The 25,426-nt window shown below is 41.4% G+C and overlaps 1 protein-coding gene across 1 annotated transcript in view; it reads right to left on the bottom strand.

Moving 5' to 3' along the window:
• Positions 1 to 18,620, bottom strand: part of xpnpep2 (X-prolyl aminopeptidase (aminopeptidase P) 2, membrane-bound) — a 78,535-nt gene extending 59,915 nt beyond the window's left edge. The window contains exons 1-4 of the mRNA XM_043704673.2: positions 18,364 to 18,620; positions 11,116 to 11,213; positions 6,549 to 6,634; positions 4,216 to 4,326 (exon numbers count right to left, since the gene is read on the bottom strand). Of these exons, the coding sequence (XP_043560608.2) occupies positions 4,216 to 4,326; positions 6,549 to 6,634; positions 11,116 to 11,164 (246 nt within the window). The 5' untranslated portion in view covers positions 11,165 to 11,213; positions 18,364 to 18,620. The remainder of the gene's footprint in view (positions 1 to 4,215; positions 4,327 to 6,548; positions 6,635 to 11,115; positions 11,214 to 18,363) is intronic.
• Positions 18,621 to 25,426: the final 6,806 nt, after the last annotated feature.

The following is a 25,426-nucleotide window of genomic DNA, read 5'->3' as shown; positions in this document are numbered from 1 at the left end:
GTAAATCTCAGGGTCCGGAATCCCTGGGAAGACCTAAAGCTGGCCAATTGAGTGCCTGACAAGCACTTAGTCCTGTCGGGCCTCCTTTCAGAAACAATCAGTGTACAAATCAGTCACAGTTTCATTAAGTTCTGTCCCAGAAGAGTAAGCCCTGATTAATGTTTTCTCTCCTGAAATTGGGGCACCAATTGCACTGGCCAGGTCATCATTCTGTGTGGGTGTCAAAACCCAAACAAGAAGGGTCACTGGCCTTAAAACATTATATCTATTTCTTTTTCCACGGATGTTGCTGGGTCTGGTGAGTTTCTCCAGCAATTTCTGTTCCTGTTTCAAGAGATCTGGCAAGTTGGTACAAAAAAAAAGATTGACAAGATCATTGGGCTATTGGTACAAATTTAAACAAGTCCATGTCGTCATTTAGTCAGAGAAAAAGAAGGGGGCCAGCTCCGTGTAGCTAAAGTGTTGTCATTAGCTCCATGTAGCTCATTAGCCCCATTAGCTCTTGGTCCAAGCTAGCTGCAGAGTAGAATGCTCCAGGTGGAGCTCCTCTGTTTTGCCAGTTCTTTTTCCATCTTTTTCCCTCTTTTTTCTGCAATCTTTCTTCCACAACTCCCCAACTTTTAACTTCTTAAACTTACCTGGAGAGAATAGAGGTGAGTCCGAGCCCAGCAAGCATAGGAGGCCAGCTGGGGACTATGCCAGAGTCTGAGACGAGTCGCAGATCGGAGCTCAGAGTTGGAGGCAGCGAGGCCTCGTGTTCTGAGGCCCAGTCGGCACAGACTCAGTAATTTTTAATCTTATTCTGAATTTTGAGTAATTTGAATATTTTCTAAAACTTTATATTCCTGTGCTGGACTACTCTTTTTGAATTCTTTTTGAAGAAACACGTGAAGTATCTGTACCTAAGATGGCACCAAAACAGTGACATTACAGACTTTTCATTGCACTCATTCGAGTGCACGTGACAATAAAGGCTATTCTATTCTATTCTATTCTATTCTATTCTATTCTATTCTATTCTATTCTAAGTAGCTGAAGTATAGAAAAAAACTTGGGAGTCATTGATATCACAGAGCTGCTGGGGAGCTAGAGCTCAGAGAATTCCAGGGCCACTGGCCACTCAGTGAAAGTGAACAATGTCAGCGCAGTGAAGATAGAGCTGAGGCACTGGAAGAAAGCCATGGGGCATATTTGCCATGTCAGGAAAGTTGAAGTGGATGTCTGCTCTGTGAAGCTGGCAGTTGGAGCACAATTACGGAGCTGGGATAATGCCAGTGCTTAAATGCTGGGGTGCAGCCTTGTAAAATCAGTGGGATGTAGAAAAAGTGATTCAGTAACTGGAAGGTGAGCAGTCACTGGGGCAATTTCAGCTAGTGTCCTATTGTTTGACAAGCCATTGCAAGCCAAAGTAACAGGATGACTTCCAGGCTGAGTTGGATAGGCTGTTGAAGGGAAATCAAAGACAAAATCCTTGATTTGGAAGAGTTGAAATTCCTTGTGAGAAAGTTGGAGTTAGAAGGACTTTGAGACTTATAGTCATCTCTGATATCTGTGTGGCCTTCTGAAAAATATTATGGGACCTCTCCTGGTTGTATCTTCCATCTAATGTGTAGTTGTGCTGCATTTAGTTTGTCTGTTAATTAACGTTTACCTCATGTTAATTCTGGAACTTAGAGTATCAGACAGATAGAATTGACTGTCTTGTTGACTCTTATACAACAACATTTCTTCTGTTTGTTTAAAACCATGGAATCTTCTAGCTTTATTATCTTAGCATAATAGTTAGAATTTCAAATTTCATCTGTTTTAAAAAGTGTATTCAGTTTGATTTGTTTACTTATACGTTGCAATGTACAATGGCTGCCTAAATTATAACCGTTATGTAGAACTACTCAAAATTCAGAAGTGTCAGAACAGTAAAAGCAAGGCTTTTGAGGTAGTACCAATTAATGCGCTTTACGTTCCAGTTTATTTTGCATATTTGTCTAAGATGATTGAAAATGTTATCTATCATTTATACCTTTTCTCATTATATCAATGTGCACAAACAAGTGTGATCCAAAAGTCCAAGTGTTCACTCTTATTCAAACTAAATCTCTTCAATGGACTTGAAACCGTGAAGTAAAGAAGATTAATGTGAGCAGGGACAGCTAATTGTGCCTGCAGCCATGATATGTCTTAGCATCTGGATCAGTTTGTGGGGAAATTTATGTGCCCTTACTGTAATAGCTTGTTGTTGCACTTAATTGCTGATATGAATAAAAAATTGAAATTAAATTTTAATTCCAATGAAAGCATATGTATAAATTTGCTGCTAGTGACATTAGGATTGAATAATCTGAAAAATAATATGATTTTCATACATCACTTTGTTAAAAAAAAGGCATGGAAATACATGATGACTGGGAAGGAGCTATCATCAGAGGGACCTTGGTCATTGCTTACCAATCCCTTAAGGTAGCAGTTCAGGTAGATAAAGTGGTTAAGAAAGTAAGTGGGATACTTGCCTTTATTAGTCAAGGCCTAGAGTTTAAGAGTAGGGAGGTTGTGCTGGAACTGTATAAAACATAGGTTAGGCTACAGATACAATAATCTGTGCAGTTTTGAAATCCACAGCATAGGAGCAATGCGAGTGCACTGGAGAGGTTGCAGAGGGTATTACCTAGGCTGGGAAGTTTTAATAATGCAGAGAGATTGGATAGACTGGGGTGGTTTTCTTTGGAGCAGAGGCAACTGAAGGGACATGTATAAAGTTGTAAGGGGCATAGATAGGCTGTACAGAAAGACACATCTCCCCTTGGTGGAGGGATCAATGACCAAGGGGCATATGTTTAAGGTAAGGTCCAGGTGGTTCAGAGGGGAGGTAAGGGAATTATGTTTTACCCAGAGGGCGATGGGAATCTGTAAAGGTGATAGAGGCAGAAACCTTCAAAAGATGTAAGAAATATTTAGAAGTGCATTTGCAATTTCATGGCATACAATGTTATGAGCCAATTACTAGAAAAGGGGATTAGAGTCATTAGGTGCTTGCTTATGATCAGTGCAGACTTGATTGGCTGCAGGGCCTTTTTCTTGACTCCGTATGACTCAAAGGTAATGATGTAATTTCTCTGAAGATGGACTAAAGGCTAAATGATTATTAATAGCCTCTACTCCAATCAGAGCTTTTAGCAAAGATGCTCTGGACAAAAAAGAAAGTCATGTTATTGATGCCTTATGGAAGGTGACACAAGCAAAACACTATAGTCAATTATACGCTTTAAGTGCAGTCAACACAATTGCTATGGTCAACAAAGTGGACCAGACCAGTAACATCGAGCATAGATACAGTTTGTCACAGCCACCCAGAAGTTGCTTGGAGTTTCTTCACACCTACAGAGCATATAACACCAAAGACATTGGGCACACATATGTAGAAAATTTGGTTTCAAAGACCATTGAGATTCTGGAACAAGAACCTAGTGACAAACAAGGCAGTATAATGCCACAACACTGGCAAATGGAAAGTTGTCCAAATGTATCCAAATATATTGATGAAGTGAATAACCAATAAATGTACACTAGGGATAACTTCTTTGCTGTTCTTCAAAATGATGATGTGGAGGTGTTAGCGTTGGACTGGAGTGGACAAAGTTGAAAATCAAACAACACCAAATTATCGTCCAACATATTTATTTGGAAGTAGAAGATTGTGATTTTCAACTTCAAAATGATGTCATGATATCTTTACCTCCACCTAAGAGTAGATGAAGTCTCAGTTTGATGTGTTACTTGAAAAACAACATCTTTGTTTAAATATTTATTTCATTATTTCTAATTCCTTTGTGTTTAGTAGATATTGGTCTCACTCATCAATTCAAAATCTGATGCCCAATTCTGTACATAACATAGAATCATAAAATCCCTGCAATGTGGAAACAGGCCATTCGGCCCAACAAGTCCACACCGACCCTCCGAAGGGTATCCCACCCAGACCGATCCCCTACCATATTACGTTACATTTCCCCTGACTAATGCACCTAACCCACACATCCCTAAACACTCTGGGCAATTTAGCATGGTCAATATTACATAACCTGCACAGCCTTGGACTATGGAAGATATGAAACTGAAATTTATACAAGAATTGTACTGCCAGAGGGACGGTAAGTGTGTTCCGTCATAGATAACATTTAACTTAATCAGTTATAATTAAATAGTAGTCCATGTACTCACCAAATGGGGATCTGTGGCAGGAATCACATAGACACTGATATTGTGTGAATCCAGCAATGAATGGAGATCACTTAGGCGCAGTGACGTGTTGGTAACTGTGGGAGGCAGATACTGAATACAAAAATAGATAGTAAATCTAATAGTATATAACAATAATCTTCATTATTGCAAAAGAGTCAAGAACAGAATTAGAACTAGATTTAAGTGAAGTACTAAATTTAAGTTTTACATCAAAATCTGTTTAGGTTTTAGTCTTTAAGTTTTTACCTGTTCTCAAATTATACACTTCTCTGATAATATAAACACCACTCTTAACTGTTCCTCAGGAACTTCATAGGGCTCTAGTGTTCTCCATTAAGGCCTGGTGACCATATTTGCCTCATATTACAAATATATGCAAGGGATAGGATGATTCAACACATGCAGTGAGTGTTGGGCGCAATTGGGAGATAGTAACATGGTGATAGTAATCTAGAGGCCCATATTGATGTACTGGAAATATAAGCTCAAATTCATTTGGGAAGCTGGAGGAATTCAATTAATTAATCTAGAATATCAAAGTGACCATGATAACTATAATTGATTAGTATGAAACCCAACTGGATCAATGATATCCTTTCGACCATCCTTATTTGCTGGTCTTGCCTACATGGGAATTTAGAATAACAATTAAATGTAGTTGACTTTTAACTGCAATACTAATAAACCAATCTGTTAAAGGAAAGTTAAACTGGACAACCAATGTTGGTTGTGCCTATGATACCCATATCCCAAAAAAAGAATGAGGAAATTGGACAATGCTGCTCTAGTGGGTATATGAAGCAGAGGTATAATACAAAGTTGTACAAGTTGAAAGGTCATCTGTCTGTGATTTGGTAGCTTAAGTCAGTCAGTTGTCACTAACCCAGCCTCCTGAATCACAGATGCCAAGGTTTCTGCTTTGGACATTGTCCAGTGGGTCCCACAAAAAGGTTTACCCAGGAAGAATAAGCCTAATTATATTTATCAGCATGGCATGTACATGAAGTGTGAACATAGACATTAACTCTTAAACATTTTCTTTATGGGATGAGGCCATTGCTGGCAAGTCCAATATTTGGTTGCTTTTGAGAAGGTGGTGGTGAGTCACTTTCTTGAATGTAAAAAAAGGTATCTTTGATATTGTATCCAAGGAAGAGCCATTGTGTATGAGAGAGGAAGGTAAGATACATTTAAAGAAATATATTACAGTCCCATGTTCTGTATCAATGATCAAATTAGCTTTTATGTATTTTACGTGTTATTTTATATATTATTTCTAATTTTGGCATTGAAGATAATTTCTTCAACTGTTCTACTCACCATTTGGGCTTGTGTTGTACGCATAACAACATTTCAATCATAGCTGCTACGAACATCATCTTACATTGAAATAATCAGAAGGTGAACATTTGCTATGGTATGTTTCCAGAGAAGTGACAAGGATAAGAATTAAAGGAAAGCTATAACTCAATAATTAAAACATTATTCTCATTTCATTTGCTTTTGTTTTTATTTTTCCCCAACATTTTCTCAGTGATTTATTTGTATGTAATTCTTCCAGCTAAAACATAGTTTGCTTAATGCCTCATACTTCTTTTGTTGCTACTAATGTTGTTGCTGAGGCACATGAATAATTGATATCACCAGGACCTGAGGGGACAGATATCTCATCTTGTGGATACTGATGCATAAATATTACATTAAAATATCTTCAGTTTATAATCGGAATTTTTAAATTGTTTCCATTTAAATTTATGGGATATGTTTGTCTTACTAGATATAGTTATCCTTCCATGATCTTACCCCTTTGGTCATTATAGTAAAACAGGATATCCCCTGCGATGCCACTAATATTGCTGCAAGTCAATAAGACTCAGGAACAGAAAACTCCTCAGGAATTTTTCTGGAAGAATTCTTGTAACATTTTAAAATATTTATTTTAATGGGTTTACATTAAGGGCATGTTAGCTAATAATTGAATGATCTCAATCAGGATCCTTCAGCGTTCAGTGATCAAAGAAGAACAAGGGAAATATGGAATCAGAAAAGTCAGCTCAGTCCATCAGGATAGTTTATTAAATACTGTCTAATGTAATCATATAAAACCCCATATTTTTCCAACCCCACATAACCTCTGATAGACCCTAGACTCTGGCCAATATTTCGTACTGCTTGAGCACAAAAATCACTATGTCTCATTTTTTAGAGGTAGACTTTCAGATCGTATTAGTTTTTACCTCTCTCTCACCTCAACTTTCATTGCTAAGCAAATCCTATGTTAGTTCTTTTCTTTTCCTATTGCAGCTACTTACTGGAGGGATGCTTTCACAATCTTTCACCAGACCTCCATCACGTTGATCCGATTGGAAAGATCGACAGCTTGCCAGCTGGAATAATCCTAGAATAGTAAGAATCACAGTAGAGCTATAAGTTATAAGTTTCAGTCTCCTGGAATCAAGAGTCAAACTAATTTAGAATAATTGAGTTGATCATTGGGACATCAATCCTTAAATCTGTTGGTGACTGAATGTGTAATTGAAAAGATGATGATAAAAGCATAAAAATAGATACTACTGCTAGCAAGAAAACTAATTCCTTGTTTGTTAAAATGTCAGTCTAAACTTCTGGTAATGCAAATGTTAAACAGTTTGAGCAGTAAAAGCACAGTGGTTAGCACTGCTGCCTCACAGCGCCAGAGACCCGGGTTCAATTCCTGCCTGAGGCGACTCTCTGTGTGGAGTTTGCACATTCTCCCCGTGTCTGCGTGGGTTTCCTCCGGGTGCTCCGGTTTCCTCCCACAATCCAAAAATGTGCAGTTTAGGTGAATTGGCCATGCTAAATTGCCCGTAATGTTAGGTGAAGGGGTAAGTGTAGGAGAATGGATCTGGATGGGTTACGCTTTGGTGGGTTGGTGTGGACTTGTTGGGCCGAAGGGCCTGTTTCCACACTGTAAGTAATCTAATCTTAACAACATCTGGAGTGGCTAAGTGCTTCAAATAGCAGGTGTTACAATTCCAACTTTGATGAGATTGTTATGTTTTGGGATATATTTTTAAATTTAAATGAAAGAGGCCAAGTGACCTGTTCTAAAGCATAACTGATTAAATGCTGAGTGATTTAACTGTTACACACCGTAAAACAATCCTCCACCACTTTGCATCCAAATATCAAAGCTCACCCTGAATCCCATGTGATCTAACTTTACTAATCAGTTTACATGTGAAATCTTATCAAAGACTTTACTAAAGTCTAAGTAAACAATATTTACTGCTCTGCCCTTCCTCAAAAAACTCAATCAAGTTTGTGAGATATTATTTCCTTCATATAAAACCATGCTGACTATCCTTAATCATTCCTTGTCTCTCCAAATTATTTTGAAGAGAAAAATTATAAAAGTTAACATTAGTTTTGAAATGATTTCTTATATTGAACAATTGGACCTAGACTTTTGCAACAACCAAGAATTTCAGAGAGGAATGGTGCCCTATTAGAACCAGTAAATTACCATGCAACAAAACACAAGCCTTTGATATTCTTAAGTGGGAGATGGCACAGAGCATGGTGACACTAAGCACATGGACACATAAGATGGCCACTGAGCCATAAGTTGACCACTTGACACACGAGACGGCTACCGGACCACAATATGGAGAGAGACAGCAGAGCAAACACAGATACTGCCTGGGGCCACCAAAATGTCAGCACAATGCACTCACAACCTAGTTGATTAGTTTAAGGCCGGTGGGAGAGAATACACATGAGTAGCGTATGCTGCCCGCTGAAGTGTCTGGGTCCAGCCAACATCTTTGATAGAAATGCTATCTGTTTGATACGGACTCAATATAAAATGCTAATAGCCAGGGCTGCAGTAATCTTCTTTCTCAGGAAGAATGATTAGCACCCATTACTACAGTAATGGGCTTCTGCGCAGACATTGACATTGACAGTCATTCACTTCAAATTGCTGAAAACATTTCCATCATCTGCAAGGTTCTTATCAAGATTATTATGAACACATAACTAATATTCAAAGAGATTCAAACCCCTCAAGATATGAAATGCAAAATCCCTCCTTTGCTATGGTTCTATATTGCAAGAAGCAGTACTGCAAATGAACAAGATTATTTCAACAGATCTTCTCCGTCTGATGGCCTTTCCTAATAGCTGAAAATGTGTTGCTGGAAAAGCGCAGCAGGTCAGGCAGCATCCAAGGAACAGGAGAATCGACGTTTCGGGCATAAGCCCTTCTTCAGGAATGAGGAAAGTGTGTCCAGCAGGCTAAGATAAAAGGTAGGGAGGAGGGACTTGGGGGAGGGATGTTGGAAATGCGATAGGTGGAAGGAGGTCAAGGTGAGGGTGATAGGCCAGAGTGGGGTGGGGGCGGAAAGGTCAGGAAAAAGATTGCAGGTTAGGAAGGCGGTGCTGAGTTCGAGGGCTTTGACTGAGACAAGGTGGGGGGAGGGGAAATGAGGAAACTGGAGAAATCTGAGTTCATCCCTTGTGGTTTGAGGGTTCCTAGGCGGAAGATGAGGCGCTCTTCCTCCAACTGTCGTGTTGCTATGGTCTGGCGATGGAGGAGTCCAAGGACCTGCATGTCCTTTTGGAACTGGTCCTCCTGGGAGCAGATGCGGTGGAGACGAAGGAATTGGGAATATGGGATGGTGTTTTTACAGGGGGCAGGGTGGGAGGAGGTGTAGTCTAAGTATCTGTGGGAGTCGGTCGGTTTATAGTAAATGTCCGTGTTGATTCGGTTGCCCGAGATAGAAATGGAAAGGTCCAGGAAGGGGAGGGAGGAGTCTGAGACAGGCCAGGTGAATTTGAGGTCGGGGTGGAAAGTGTTGGTAAAGTGGATGAATTGTTCAACCTCCTCGTGGGAGCATGAGGCAGCGCCGATACAGTCATCAATGTAGCGGAGGAAAAGGTGGGGGGTGGTGCCAGTGCAGCTGCGGAAGATGGACTGTTCCACATATCTTACGAAGAGGAGGCATAGCTGGGGGTCATGCAGGTGCCCATGGCTACTCCTTTGGTTTGGAGGAAGTGGGAGGATTGGAAAGAGAAGTTGTTCAGGGTGAGGATCAGTTCAGTCAGTCGAAGGAGGGTGTCAGTGGAAGCATACTGGTTAGTACGGCGGGAAAGGAAGAAGCGGAGGGCTTTGAGTCCTTCGTGATGAGGGATGGAGGTGTACAGGGACTGAATGTCCATGGTGAAGATAAGGCGTTGGGGACCGGGGAAGCGAAAATCATGGAGGAGGTGGAGGGCCTGGGTGGTGTCCCGAACGTAGGTGGGGAGTTCTTGGACTAAGGGGGACAGGACCATGTCGAAGTATGCAGAGATGAGTTTGGTGGGGCAGGAGCAGGCTGAGACAATGGGTCGGCCGGGGCAGTCAGGTTTGTGGATTTTGGGGAGGAGGTAGAAACGGGCGGTGCGGGGTTGTGGGACTATGAGGTTGGAGGCGGTGGATGGGAGATCCCCTGAGGTGATGAGGTTATGGATGGTCTGGGAGATGATGGTTTGGTGGTGGGAGGTGGGGTCATGGTCAAGGGGGCAGTAGGAGGAGGTGTCCGCGAGCTGGCGTTTAGCCTCAGCGGTGTAAAGGTTAGTGCGCCAAACTACTACCGCACCTCCCTTGTCTGCCGGTTTGATAGTGAGGTTGGGGTTGGAACGGAGGGAGTGGAGGGCTGCATGGTTCTGAGGGTGAGAGGTTGGAGTGGGTGAGAGGGGTGGAGAAGTTGAGGCGGTTAATGTCGCGGCGGCAGTTGGCTATGAAGAGATCGAGGGCGAGTAAGAGGCCAGCACAGGGTGTCCAGGTGGATGTGGTGTGTTGGAGGCGGGAGAAGGGGTCGCCAGAGGGTGGGCGAGAATCCTGGTTGAAGAAGTAGGCACGGAGGCACTACAGCAGAAAGATCATGGAAGACCTCCAATTTCAGGCTCTCCTTTAAGACACACACCATTTGGACCGGTGCATATGTTCTACTTACAATGATAGTCACCACTGATTAGTGGCTGGTTCAAGGAAAGACTAACATATTCTTAGGATGGGCATTAATCCCACAGTTCTGTCTGGGTTTCCCACATCACAATAACAAAAAATATTACACACGTCATAAGGAGAAAATTAAACCTATGTGAAACAACAAATATCTGTGCAATATGGAATCACACTGAAAGGAAAGGGGAGGCAATCCCTAGTGCCATAATTGCTAGACTATTAATCCAGACTGTCAGCTAATGTTCTAGGCACCTGGGTTCGAATCCTTCCATGGGACTGAATTTGAATTGAATGTTAAGAAGAATATCTGGAATTCAAAATCTACTGAGGACCATGTAACCATTGTCAATTGTCCAGAAAAACCCATTTGGCTCGCTAATTCCCTTGAGAGAAGAAAATCTACTATCCTCACCAAGTCTGGCATACATGTGACTCCACACCCAAAGTTGACTCAAAACTGCCCTCTGAAATGGTCAGCTATTTAGTTTAAGGGCAGCTAGGGATGGACAAATAATAATGCCCATGTCCCATTTGTGAATAAAAAAATCCTAACTGTACTAACAGGCAGTTTAAAAGTTGCTTTAAAATGAAAAAGCTTACTAAAGTACCGTTTGCTGTTCTCTTTCTTCAATGAGAGACATTCAGAAAGTGCATCATAAGCAATTTTGCAGCTCTTTAATTTTAAAGAATGACAATGTTCAACGTGGTTAGCTTCAGGTGGAATGTTCAGGAAATTGTGAAATGTAACAGATAGCTTAGTTGATTATTGTCTACTCCTAATTCTTCATAATTTAACCAAACTAAAATAGCACAAAGGAATCAAATTTGCTAAGTACTATTGAGATTGAAAAAATATTCACATTAATCTTTAAAACAAAACAATTAATTACCTTCTAGTACGAAGAGCCATGTCCAGACAGCAATGCAGGTGAGTCTCATATTCTTAGTGCGAGTCTGCTATGTGGTGCAATGTGTTCAGCGTAGCCAACTGAGAAAGTTTACGATCGGCCAAATGTTAATAATTTTTATCAAAGTCACATGGATATATTGTTGTCACATGAGCAACAAATATAATCTGTCATTGGCTCCACATTTCAGAACAACAACAATTATACCTAAATTCTCCACTGTGCACATTTAATCCTCAATTAAAGTTGTAGCTATGTCTTGAAAATTGCAACTCTAAATGAAGTAGCTTTAAGTGAATCATAGGTTTATGGATGGATTAGTACTGGAGTCAGAGTTGAGTTCCTTCAAATGTTTTCATTGGAGAAACCAATGTCTATTTCTACTTAATACTACAACATATGTGTGCAGGTCCGTGCATTCCGAACTAAAGTGACTTGCAAATAAAATGTCATTAAATATAAAATAAATATCATAAAGATTGAATGGAAAATATTGCATGGTTATGGGAAAATACAGTGGAATGGGACGACACATAAACATGCAAACGGACAAATTAGGTGAGGTTGTAGACCAATTAGTTCCTTCAACTTGAACCCTATTTAATAAGATTATGGCTGATCTGATGCCGATTTCAACTTCACATTCCTGTCTTCCCTGATAATCACAGAATCATGACCAACAAAGGAGTCAATATACCTTGCTCTAAAAATATTCAACATCCCCACCTCCACCAATCTTTGGAAGAGAATTCCAAAGGCTGTTGCCCTTTGATATGAAAAATATCCTCTTAATCTTAGTTTCAAATGGGTGATCCTTGATTTTTAAATTATGTCTTCTATTCTAATTGGATAACCTTTTCAAAAAGTCAAGACAGGCATGAAAGACGAACATCATGTGCTGTAAAATTTGATTGACCCACCAGTAGAAGCTAAGGAGAGACCTCTAAGTCTGGTCCTCTGGCACTGTCCCATCCACAGAAAATTTCTGCTATATTTTACTCCATGAGTTTTGAAACTCTTGATCCTAATTGCTTCCTTCTGTAGGTTTTCAAGTTCTGCCACACCCAAAAGTAAATGGTTGTCAATAATTAGACAAATAACAAATGGAGGAGGCTTCACAAATATTCTCATCTTTATACATGGAAAAGCCCAACACATTGCTGCAAATGACAAGGCTGAAGCATTTGAAACAATCTTCAGCCAGGATAGCTAACTGGATAATCCAACTCAAATTTTTCTTGAAGTCCCCAGCAATGCAGATGCCAATCTTCAGGCATTTCAATTCATTCCACAAGAAATCAAAATATTTGAAGCTACTGAATACTGCAAAGGCTATGGACCCTGCAATCCAACAGTAAGATTGAAGATGTGCTCCAGAGTCAGCTGCATCCTTGGTCAAACTGTTCCAGTACAACTGTAACTCTGGCACCTACTTGACTATGTGGAAAATTGCTGAGATCCATCGAGAAGGACAAAGGTAACAAATGCATGGGAACACCACCACCTGCAAGTTCCCTTCCAAGCCATTCATCATCCTGACTTGGAAATATATCACCATTCCTTCACTGTCACTTGGTCAAAATCCTGGAATTCTCTCCCTAGTGACAATATGTGTCTATATTCATCAAATGGACTGCAGGGGTTCGAGGGGCAGCTCAGCACCATCTTCTCAAAACCATTGAAGGTTGGACAATAAATGCTGGCCCAGTCAGCTATACCCACATTCTGTAATGATTTTTTAAAAAAAGTCTTATTTCACTCATCTGGTGTGATAAACCCATGGATCAGGAGGTCCAGGTTCAAGTCACACTTGTTACAGAGGTATGTAATAACATCTCTGAACTGGTTGATTAGAAAAATAGATTAAATTTTAAAAATGACAAACAGATCTGTGAAGCTGGGAAACCCTGCTGCATCCAAATCAAAATGTTCATTTCTGTCACATGACAACAACCTGGCATCTAAACATCACATCAGAGTCACAAGTACTGCAACATCACTGGATTTTCCACACCCTTCTGAAACCATCTGTTTCTTGTATTAGAGATGTTTCATAAGTGTAAGTTTTTGGCTGTCATGACAGCATGCTTTAACCTGTCATGTGATCTAAATGACATCTGTATAAAAGTGTCTTATTTTCACAATTACATAGTCAAGGTAGTGCAAGGAAGGTAGAGGTACACAAAATTTATCTTGAAAATATTTTATCAGAAAATAATGCTGGCTATGTTTCTTGGGTACCAGGTGTTCAGGTAAAAATATCAGTGAAAGGAATGATTTCATTCAAATTATACAGAACAGATTAATGGTCTATGAAGATGCAATTCTTGTGAATTTATTTTCTTCTGTTAACATTTCACACACACAGTTAACAGATTAGCATAATTTACTGCCTATGTTATTTTATCATAACTTTTGACAGCACTACATTCAAATAGGTCAGAGAGGAATGAAAGGGGGGATGCAAACTTAGGTATTCAAATGTTGCAAAGAATAAGATCAACTACAGAAGAATTACACAGGCATGTTTTCGTGGCAAAATTCCTGGGTTTTAAAGTTGTAAATTACAGCCTCTCCTCTGGACTGTATTTCAGTGCAACTGTAGGAAAGGGGAAGTTGGCAGGAACATAACAGAGTTATAAATAAAGAAACACACAATGTAAGCGATCCTGAAGAAGATAAATGCAATCTAAAGTTAGAAGATATAGAAAAAGTATAATTTAGTAAAACACATTATACCAATTATTGGAATATTGGAAGCAGACTGAGCTAAAGACAATGGGCAAGATCTTATATAGACTGACGACCTGGCCTATTATAAAATATATCCCACATTTCCAAGATCCCGGATGGCAGAAGCCACTCACTGCATTTTCTGGATTTTCAAGCCAAGATTCTCACCAGGCAATGTTGTGATGCCTATTAATGGAGGTAAGTGCTTGTTATTGGCTTCTTTAATAGAGAATCTTGCTTTGTTAATATGAAATTTCCTAGTGTGCCACCCATTGCACGGAATCTAAACATCTACTATTCCTGACTTGAAGGTCTGACCAAATACTTGGTGACATCAGCTCTCTGCTTGCTCCTCTGGGCCACCAACTCAGACACCTGGTGTTAACATCTCAGGGTATGTTCCAGGTCACCTACCCACGCTCACATCCCCATATAGAAAGGTTGAAATCCATCACCTATCAGAAACCCTTCGGAAACCTCATGGCACCTCTGCAATCCACTTACAATCCTGCACTTCACTGCTACACCTCAGGAGGGATCAACCCCAACTTTTGAAATGCTGCTGCAAAGACACTTGTTTACAGGGAAAAACACCCAGCTCATGGAATGGAGCAGTTTGCAATTTAGGGCAACTCACTTGCTCTCTTAGTACTTATTGGATTGCCCATAATATCCCTGCCACTCAATGAGAATCATGGCTGATCTAGTAATACATAACTCCACTTTCCCCTGTAACCCTTGATTCACTCATTGATTAAGAAGCTGTCTCTCTCAGACTTCAATATACTTCATGACCCAGCCTCAACAACTTCCTTTGGTAAAAAGTTCCACAGATTCACAATTCTCTGGGAGAAGGAATTCCTCCTCATCTGTGGTTTTAATGTATGACCCCCTTGTTCTTAGATTATACCCTTTGGACCTAGACTTGTCCACAAGGGGAAACACTTCTTTGTTTTATTTCCGCATTCGCCCTGTCAAGTCTTCTAAGAATCGTGTATGCCTCAATAAGGCTGCCCCTCTTTCTTCTAAACTCCAATGTGTACAGGCCCAATCTGCTCATTCTCTCCTCATAAGACAATTCCTGCATGCCTGGTATCAACTAGTGAACCTTCTCTTGCCTGTCGCCAATGCCAGTGCATCTTTCCTTCGATAAACAGCCCCAAACTGCTGGCATTATTCCAGCAGTGGTCTGGCTATTGTTTTATATAGTTTTAGCAAAACCATAATACATTCATACTCCTTTCCCTCTAAAGTAAAGGCAAACATTTCATTTGCCTTCCCTATTACCTGATGAACTTGATGCCAGCTTTTTATGTTTCATGGACAAAGATTCCCAAATCCATCTGTAGTTTTCTGTAGTCTTTCTCCACTTAAATAATATTCAGCTCCTTTATTCTTCATAACTTTACATTTCTCAATATTATATTCATTCTATCCAGATTTTGCCCACTTGCTTAACCAGTCAATATCGTTCTGTAAACTCTTTGTGTAATGCTTGTTTTCCCAGCAATTTTTGTGTTATCCACAAACATGGCAATAATACATTCACCTTCTTTATCTGAATGAATAACATAGATTTTAAATGATTGTGACCCAAGTACTAATTCCAGTGGTATTCCATGAGTTATACACTGCCAATCCTTATTCTAACTCTCTGTCTTGTATTAGTCAATTCTCTATCCATGCTAATATATTATTATTTCCAACACCATGGCTCTTATCTCATCAAGTAGCCTAACATGTTGTACATTATCAAACACCTTCTGAATATACAAATATATGACATTCACTGCTTCCCCTTTATCTATCCTGTTTGATACTTTCTCAAAGAATTCTAATGAATCTGTCTGGCATGATTTCCCTTTTATGAAGCTAGAATCAGTTCAAGTTTATGTTAAATTTATAATAAACTCTAATGTTTTCCCAATAAGAGATGTTAAGCCAATTGGTCTACAGTTATCAGCACTTTTGTCTCCTTCCTTTTTAAAATTTCTGTTGCTGTTTTCCACCTGGAATGAAAGGGAGGGATTGAATGAGACAAAAGTGACTTGCACTAAAGTGGAAAAGTGATGAACTGTTCCAACGAGTAGATAGAAGAGAGAGCATGCTGAGTTAGTGGTATTGGGTAGGTGAGAGCAAGTGAGGGAAAATGTTGATGAGATAGAGTGGTAGAACATGACTCTTAATAGAAGATTTATGCAAGAGCAGAGATAGAGTGAGTGTGAGATAGGAGAGACAAGATGATGGCTCTTAACTTGGCAGAGTGGAGAAGGTAATTGACTTTCTTCCTACAATACTATGCATTCTTCCAGACATGTTGTGGTTTTGTTCGTTGAGCTGGGAATTTGTGTTGCAGACGTTTCGTCCCCTGTCTAGGTGACATCCGCAGTGCTTGGGAGCCTCCTGTGAAACACTTTAGATTAGATTAGATTACAGTGTGGAAACAGGCCCTTCGGCCCAACAAGTCCACACCGACCCGCCGAAGCGAAACCCACCCATACCCCTACATTTACCCCTTATCTAACACTACGGGCAATTTAGTATGGCCAATTCACCTGACCCTGCACATCTTTGGACTGTGGGAGGAAACCGGAGCACCCGGAGGAAACCCACGCAGACACGGGGAGAACGTGCAAACTCCACACAGTCAGTCGCCTGAGTCGGGAATTGAACCCGGGTCTCTGGCGCTGCGAGGCAGCAGTGCTAACCACTGTGCCACCGTGCCGCCCACTTCTGTGTTGTTTCCTCCGGCATTTATAGTGATTTGTATCTGCCACTTCTGGTTGTCAGTTCCAGCTGTCCATTGCAGTGGCCGGTATATTGGGTCCAGGTCGATGTGCTTACTGATTGAATCTGTGGATGAATGCCATGCCTCTAGGAATTCCCTGGCTGTTCTCTGTTTGGCTTGTCCTATAATAGTAGTGTTGTCCCAGTGAAACTCATGTTGCTTATCATCTGAGTGTGTGGCTACTAAGGATAGCTGGTCATGTCGTTTCGTGGCTAGTTGGTGCTAACGACATGACCAGCTATCCTTAGTAGCCACACACTCAGACGACAAGCAACATGAGTTTGACTGGGACAACACTACTATTATAGGACAAGCCAAACAGAGAACAGCCAGGGAATTCCTAGAGGCATGGCAATCATCCACAGATTCAATTAATAAGCACATCGACCTGGACCCAATATACTGGCCACTGCAGCGAACAGCTGGAACTGACAACCGGAAGTGGCAGATACAAATCACTATAAATGCCGGAGGAAACATCACAGAAGTGTTTCACAGGAGGCTCCCAAGCACTAAGGATGTCACCTAGACAGGGGACGAAACGTCTGCAACACAAATTCCCAGCTTGGCGAACAGAACCACAACGAGCACCCGAGCTACAAATCTTCTCCCAAACTTTGAATTCTTCCAGACAGCTGAAACCACCCTGACCTGGGTGCAAACCTAGCCAATGATGGCTTGGTCTGGTGACATGGCAGCCCAGTACTGGTGGAAGAGGATGGAGGAGAGCCCTCCTCTGTATCACCTCATTCACCCCGACCTGCAGGTCCCTGTTCACAATGGGAAGTGACAATATCCCCTCCTCTGCCATATATAGGGCAAATGCCACTCACTGTGCAGGGCAGCTCTGGATAAAATCCAGGAATACAGTATTCCATTGAAAAATGCATTCATTATGAAAATATTTCCACATAATAAATGATTAGAAGTACAGAATCTGAAGTTATTGGATATGTAATGGTTCTTCTTTAACATTGTGAAATAAAAGCAAAAATTGTGCAGATTCAGGAGCTCTGAAATATTCCTGTGCAGCACCTTGTCAAAGGCCTTTTTGAAGTCCATGTAGATAACGTCATTGGCTGTCCTTTGTTGAACCTGCTTGTTACTTCCTCAAAGAATTCTAGCAGATTTATTAGTCCTGACTTCTCCTTGCTGGAACCATGCTGACTTTGCCCTATTTTAACATATACTTCCAAATATTTCAGAAATCTTATCCTTCATGATGGATTCCAGGATCTTACCCATGAGTGAGGTTAGGCTAATTGGTCTGTAGATTTCTGTGTTTTGCCTTACTCCTTTTTTAAACAGAGGTGCCACATTAATGATTTTCTAGTCTTCCGGGACCCTCCCTGATTCTAACATTTCCTGAAAGATCACTACTGATGCCTCTACTATCTCTTCAGCTATCTCCCTTAGAACTCTGGCCTGAATTACTTTCCATAGAGTAGCAATAAGTGATTTACTAGGTTGATCATCTCTGTCACACGCCTCCCTCTCTGATCATTATAATTAGCATTTCAGAATGCAGAAAAGAACGGCATTGCATGCCATGTATAACTTAATTAATATAACTTATAACTTAATATAATTTCAAAAGAGCTTACTGAGTTTCTTTCAATTAAAAACAAGTTTGAGAATAAGATACAAATGATAAACTTTTAAAAGTTAACCTCGAAACAGAAAGTTGAAAATTAAATCTGTGTACTCACCTTACAATATGTAAAATATTAAATCTGGCAGTTAGTTATTTTAAGGAAAACAGGATTTTTCTTTGATATTCCATACTCCAGAGAACTGTGGATATTCAGTTGTTGCATATATTCAAGATGGAAATTAATACAATATTGGTAACTAGAGGAAATGAAAAGATATGGAGATTATGTTGAAAGGTCAAGGTGTAGAAGAAAATCAGCCATGATCGTTTTAAATGTCAAGCATTGCCCACTCTTGCTCCTATTCATAGATTACAGGGAGAATGCAGGAAGAGTTGCGCAATGAACAATGAAGCAATTATGGACTAGAGAGAAAGGGGCGGGAAGGTTCTGGAAGGATTAAACGTTGACCTCTGATGCATGGTTTCTGTTTGTTCAGCAAATTCCTTACTTTATAATGTACAAGTTACTTGCTATATATAGCTAGAAATACTGCATTATGCCAGGCCTAAAAAGGAACAGGAGGCAGGATGGATATAGCACAGTCCATCAGCTCATTTGAACAAGGAATGCAGTAGCAACAAGTTAACTCCGTCATTACAAATATTGCAAAAAGAAATGGAGACTCAGATTTTAATAAATCAAGATGCCACAGTTCAAAATAAAAGTTTGGTCATGTTTGTTCTTACAGTTAATGTTTAATTCCATCTGTTATTTCAAAGCCAAATGAGGTTTACCAATTATGTTGTTGGATGGCTAAAAGGTCACATAGTAATTAGATAAAGTAATTTTTAAAGTCTTTACACAACAGGAGGATAATATTAAAGGAGGTGTGTGTGACTGAAACGGTTAGCAACACAAAAAGGTATGCACCAGAAGAAACAGGTCAGGGGATGTCTGAAATTAGTCTTTGAATTTCACGAGCAACAAGGTGTAATCACCCATTTGACACCCTAATGAAGCTCACTAAGTAAAGCTTGATGAATATTGGCAGCTTAAATGCCAGCTATTGTCCCTGCAGTGGAGACTGTCAGGAGAGCTACAAACATTGGCCAGATGCTAGTATAGAATCTGAAGATGATTTGATGTTGGAGACATGCCCAAGTGTATCATGTCTCATTATATGGAGAAGTGTGCTCAGTCCTCATTTGCAGAGTATTCAACTGATGACTTTTCTGAGGAGCAGGAGAACCCAGCTCAGAAAGAGTTTGCAGCCTTAGGGCTCATTAAGATGTGTGGGGTACACAGATGGCACAGAGTGTTCCAGCTCGAATTCCATTACCTGGGAATGAGTGAGTTGCTGTGCCTCTGAGGCTTTCTATTTCCCAGGACAGTGTGACAGATCTATGGCAGATGCTGAAGCAGGACGTGAGGAGGCCAGGTCTGGGTGGTCATCCTCTCCTGGTAGCTGTGGGAGTCGCTAAGATGTTGACTGTCTATGTGACTGACTGTCTCCAGTTGACCTGTGAGGAGATTCTCACTTGTGTACTACAATTGCATCAGAATAGCAACCAATGCCATCTGTACAAGATCATAGCAGTTCATTTACATCTCCAAAGACAAGGTCAGTGCTGCAGCCTGAACAGTTGGATTTGGTAAGATTGTTGGGTTCACCCAGGTCATCTGAGGATTACTGGGGGTCAAGTGTATCCAATGTGAGCATGACTCATGGCACCATTGCATAACCTCTGACTAACATAATGCACAGGTTTAATGTTGCCCATGCCTTGGTCAAGGCCATGGAGCAACAGAGTAAAGGGCCGTTGAGGATGTGCTTTCTTTACTTGGACCACACAGGGTTCGGTGGGCCTTTTAAGACCATAAGACATAGGAGTGGAAGTAAGGCCATTCGGCCCATCGAGTCCACTCTGCCATTCAATCATGGCTGATGGGCATTTCAACTCCACTTACCTGCATTCTCCCCGTAGCCCTTAATTCCTTGTGACATCAAGAATTTATCAATTTCTGCCTTGAAGACATTTAGCAACCTGGCCTCCACTGCACTCTGCGGCAATGAATTCCACAGGCCCACCACTCTCTGGCTGAAGAAATGTCTCCGCATTTCTGTTCTGAATTTACCCCCTCTAATTCTAAGGCTGTATCCACGGGTCCTAGTCTCCTCGCCTAACGGAAAAATTTCCTAGCGTCCACCCTTTCCAAGCCATGTATTATCTTGTAAGTTTCTATTAGATCTCCCCTTAATCTTCTAAACTCCAATGAATACAATCCCAGGATCCTCAGCCGTTCCTCGTATGTTAGACCTACCATTCCAGGGATCATCCGTGTGAATCTCCGCTGGACACGGTCCAGTGCCAGTATTCCTTCCTGAGGTGTGGGGACCATAACTGGACACAGTACTCCAAATGGGGCCTAACCAGAGCTTTATAAAGTCTCAGTAGCACAACGGTGCTTTTATATTCTTACCCCCTTGAGATAAATGACAACATTGCATTCGCTTTCTTAATCACGGACTCAACCTGCATGTTTACCTTTAGAGAATCCTCGACTAGCACTCCCAGATCCCTTTGTACTTTGGCTTTATGAATTTTCTCACCGTTTAGAAAGTAGTCCATGCTTGTATTCTTTTTTCCAATGTGCAAGACTTCGCATTTGCTCACATTGAATTCCATCAGCCATTTCTGGACCACTCTCCCAAACTGTCTAGATCCTTCTGCAGCCTCCCCACTTCCTCAGTACTACCTGCCTGTCCACTTAACTTTGTATCATCGGCAAACTTCGCTAGAATGCCCCCAGTCCCTTCATCCAGATCATTAATATATAATGTGAACAGCTGCGGCCCCAACACTGAACACTGCGGGACACCGCTTATCACCGGCTGCCATTCTGAAAAAGAACCTTTTATCCCAACTCTCTGCCTTCTGTCAGACAGCCAAACCTCAATCCATACCAGTAGCTCACCTCGAACACCATGGGCCCTCACCTTGCTCAGCAGCCTCCCGTGTGGCATCTTATCAAAGGCCTTTTGGAAGTCTAGATAGACCACATCCACTGGGTTTCCCTGGTCTAACCTACTTGTCACCTCTTCAAAGAATTCCAACAGGTTTGTCAGGCACGACCTCCCCTTACTAAATCCATGTTGACTTGTTCTAACTTTTGGCACAGTTCTGACAGAGGGTGCCACATCAGTGTGGCATTTTGTGCTCTGCTTAATTGAAGCAGGCAATGAGGCAATATGCTGTATATTGAGAAACTGGGGGAACAGGAGCAGCCTTCCAAGGGGGAGGAAGCTGTTGTTGTCCATGGAGGAACTCAGCTATGCTAGGCAGACAAGCTAGACAAAACCTCATTGAGTCTGGGTGCAGCAGACAATTGGTGAATTGTAAAATCTCCTTTGGCCTTGATGCTGAAATCTGGTTTGCACTGATAGGGTGAACATCAGCCTCTGTTGTTTTTTTTTACATTCTTTATTTCTTTCTTTAAATAAAAGCTTATGTTTGGAATTGCCTGATTTGATTTGATTTGATTTATTTATTATACTAGTAAGTGCCTAAATACAGTGAAAAGCTTTGTTTCACAAGCAGTACAAGCAGATCATAGAAGAATACAAGGTTATGGCTGCACAGGAGGTGCACAAAACAAAGCCACCATTAGTAAGACCAACATTGTTAGAGATTGGAGAGTCCATTCGGCAGTCTAACAGAGGGGAAGAAATGGTTCTTGAACCTGTTGGTGTGTGTTTTCAAGCTCCAGTATCTATTGACTTAGAAGAGTTTGGAAGAAAGCTTTACCAGTATGGGAGGGTTCTTTGATAATGTTGGCAGCTTCCGCGTTAACGAGAAGTATAAATGGATGGGAGGTTGGGCTCCGTGATGGTCTGTGAACACAATTTAATATAGTTTCTTATGGCCCTGGGCAGAGCAGTTACCATACCAGGCAATTATGCACCTGGATAGAATGCTTTCTATGGTGCACCTGTAAAAGTTGGTGGGGATCCTTATGGACATACTGAATTTGTTAAGCTGCCTGAGGAAGAAGAGGCATTGTTGTGCCTTCTTGACCATCTTATTTGTGTGGGAAGTCCAGAATAGATTGTCAGTTGTCTTCACTCCTAGGAACTTGACACTCCTGATCCAGTCCACCTCAGTTCCCTTGATGTAGATAGGGGCGTGCCCTCCTCCTTTTTTCCTGAAGTCAATGATCAGTTCTTTTGTATTGCTGACATTAAGAGAGAGGTTGTTGTCCTTGCACCATGACACCAAGCACTCTATTTCCTTCCTGTATTCTGACTCACCATCATTTGATATCCATTCTATTATAGTAATGTAGTCAGCAAACTTATAAATGGCGTTCATTCGGAATTTAGCTACTCAGTCAGGGATGTACAGGGAGTACAGTAGGGGGCTGAGAACTCATCCTTGCGGGGTGTCAGTGTTAAGGATTATCGTGGAGGAGGTGCTGTTGTCTATCTTCCCTGACTGTGGTCTCTGGGTCAGGAAGCTGAGGATCCAGTTGCAGAGAGTGGGGCTGGGACCTAGGAGTTTTGAGATCAGTCTGGAAGGGATAATTGTGTTGATGGCAGAACTGTAATCGTTGAGTTGGGGCCTGATGATTGTTATCCAGATGTTCCATGGATGAGTTGTTGAGAATGGGAGCTGTGGTTTACTAAGGAAGTTGAATCTCCTGTGAAGAGGAGGAAGAAAGCTTTTGTTAAGATGAGATGTGATGGCTCAGTTAGGACGCTTGAGAGTATAAGTTAGCCAGGAACAACCCAAAGAGAGAGCTAAGAAGAGCCAGGAGGAGCCACGAGAGGTCGTTGGCAGATAGGATCAAGGAAAACCCCTAAGGCTTTCTATAGGTATTTAGGGAATAAAAGAATTACTAGAGTAAGATTAGGGCCAATCAAGGATAGCAGTTGGAAGTTGTGCATGGAGTCAGAGGAGATAGGGGAAACGCTAAATGAATACTTTTTGTCAGTATTCACACTGGAAAAAGATAATGTTGTCAAGGAGAATACTGATATACAGGCTACTAGACTAGATGGGATTGAGGTTCAAAAGGAGGAGGTGTTAGCAATTCTGGAAACTGTAAAAATAGATGAGATTTATCCTAGGATTCTCTGGGAAACCAGGGAGGAGATTGCTGAGCCTTTGGCTTTGATCTTTATGTCATCATTGTCGAGAGGAATTGTTGCCAGAAGACTGGAGGACAGCAAATCTTGTTCCCTTGAAGAAGGGGAGTAGAGGCAACCCTGGAAATTATAGACCTGTGAGCCTTACTTCAGTTGTGGGAAAAGTGTTGGAAAGGGTTAGAAGAGATAGGATTTATAATCATCTAGAAAGGAATAAGTTGAATAGGGATAGTCAACATGGTTTTGTGAAGGGTAGGTCGTGCCTCATAAACCTTATTGAGTTCTTTGAGAAGGTGACCAAACAGGTAGATGAGAGTAAACCAGTTGATGTGGTGTATATGGATTTCAGCAAGGTTTTTGATAAGGTTCCCCACAGTAGGCTATTGTACAAAATGCAGAGGAATGGGATTGTGGGAGATATAGCAGTTTGGATCAGTAATTGGCTTGCTGAAAGAAGACAGGGTGGTGGCTGATGGGAAATATTTAGAGTGGAGTTCAGTTGCTAGTGGGGTAAAGCAAGAACCTGTTTTGAGTCCACTGTTGTTTGTCATTTTTTATAAATGACCTGGATGAGGGCATGGAAGGGTGGGTTAGTAAATTTGCGGATAACAGTAGAGTTGTGGACAGTGCCAAAGGATGTTGCAGGTTACAGAGAGACATAGATTAGCTGCAGAGCTGGGCTGAGAGGTGGCAAATGGAGTTTGATGTGGAAATGTGTGAGATGATTGATTTGGGAAGGAACAACAGGAATGCAGAGTACTGGGTGAATGGAAAGATTCTTGGTGGTGTAGATGAGCAGAGAGATCTTGGTGTCCAGGTACCTTGAAAGTTGCTACTCAGGTGAATAGGATTATTAAGATGGCATATGGTATGTTAGCTTTCATTGGTAGAGGGATTGAGCTTTGCAACCATGAGGTCATGTTGCAGTTGTACAAAACTCTGGTGCAGCAGCATTTGCAGTATTGCATGCGGTTCTGGTCACGGCATTATAGGAAGAATGTGGAAGCTTTGGAAAGGGTTCAGAGGAGATTTACTAGGATGTTGCCTGATATGAAGGGAAGATCTTACAAGGAAAGGCTGAGGGACTTGAGGCTGTTTTTGTTAGAGAGAAGAAGGTTGAGAGATGACTTAATTGAATTATATAAGATAATCAGAGGGTTAGATAGATTGGACAAAGAGAGCGTTTTTCCTCAGATGGCGATGACTAGCACGAGGGGACGTAGATTTAAATTGAGGGGTGATAGATATAGGACAGATGTCAGAGGTAGTTTCTTTACTTAGAGAGTAGTAGGGGCATGGAATGGCCTGCCTGCAACAGTAGTAGACTCATCAATTTTAAGGGCATTTAAATGGTCATTGGATAGGCAGATGGATGAAAATGGAATAGCACAGGTTAGATGGGCTTCAGATTGATTTCACAGGTCAGTGCAACATCAGGGGCCGAAGGGCCTGTACTGCGCATTAATGTTTTATGTTCCATGTTCTATGAGTGTAAGGCTCAGGAAAAGGTGTCCGCTGTGGCCCTTTTACATTGATAGGCAAATTGCAGGGAACAAGGCAAGCTGGGAAGCTTAAGTTGATGAGGGCCATCGCTAACTTCTTGAAGCACTTCATGATTATGGAGGTCAGAGCCACTGGTGGTAGTCATTCAGACAATTTGCATGTGGTTTCTTTGGTACTAAGATGATAGTGGTTTTCCTGAAGCAGGTGGGGACTTTGATTTGTAGGAAGGAGAGGTTGAAAATGTCAGTGAGTCCCACAGAATCTAAGTGCACGGCCGAGAACTCCATCCAGGCCCTCACTCTCCTCGGGTTGACTCTCAGGAAGACTGATGTGATGTCTACAGCAGTGGCAGAGGGAATAGCCAGAACTGGGGCTATCAGGGTAGGTGGCACCACACCACTGGCATTCTGCCCAAACTGAGCATAGAAAGCGTTGAGCGCATCAGGGAGGGGTGTGTCTTTGTCCGCTATCTTGCTCTGCTTTATTTTGTATCCCATTCTGTTGTTTAGGCCAAGCCACAGGTGGCAG

This window comes from Chiloscyllium plagiosum, unplaced genomic scaffold, assembly GCF_037043375.1.
Source record: "Chiloscyllium plagiosum isolate Xiang-an unplaced genomic scaffold, Cpla_swu_hap1 HiC_scaffold_11, whole genome shotgun sequence".
Classification (NCBI taxonomy): domain Eukaryota; kingdom Metazoa; phylum Chordata; class Chondrichthyes; order Orectolobiformes; family Hemiscylliidae; genus Chiloscyllium; species Chiloscyllium plagiosum.
Note: the sequence above shows the minus strand (reverse complement) of the source record. Positions and strands in the feature narration are given on the sequence as shown.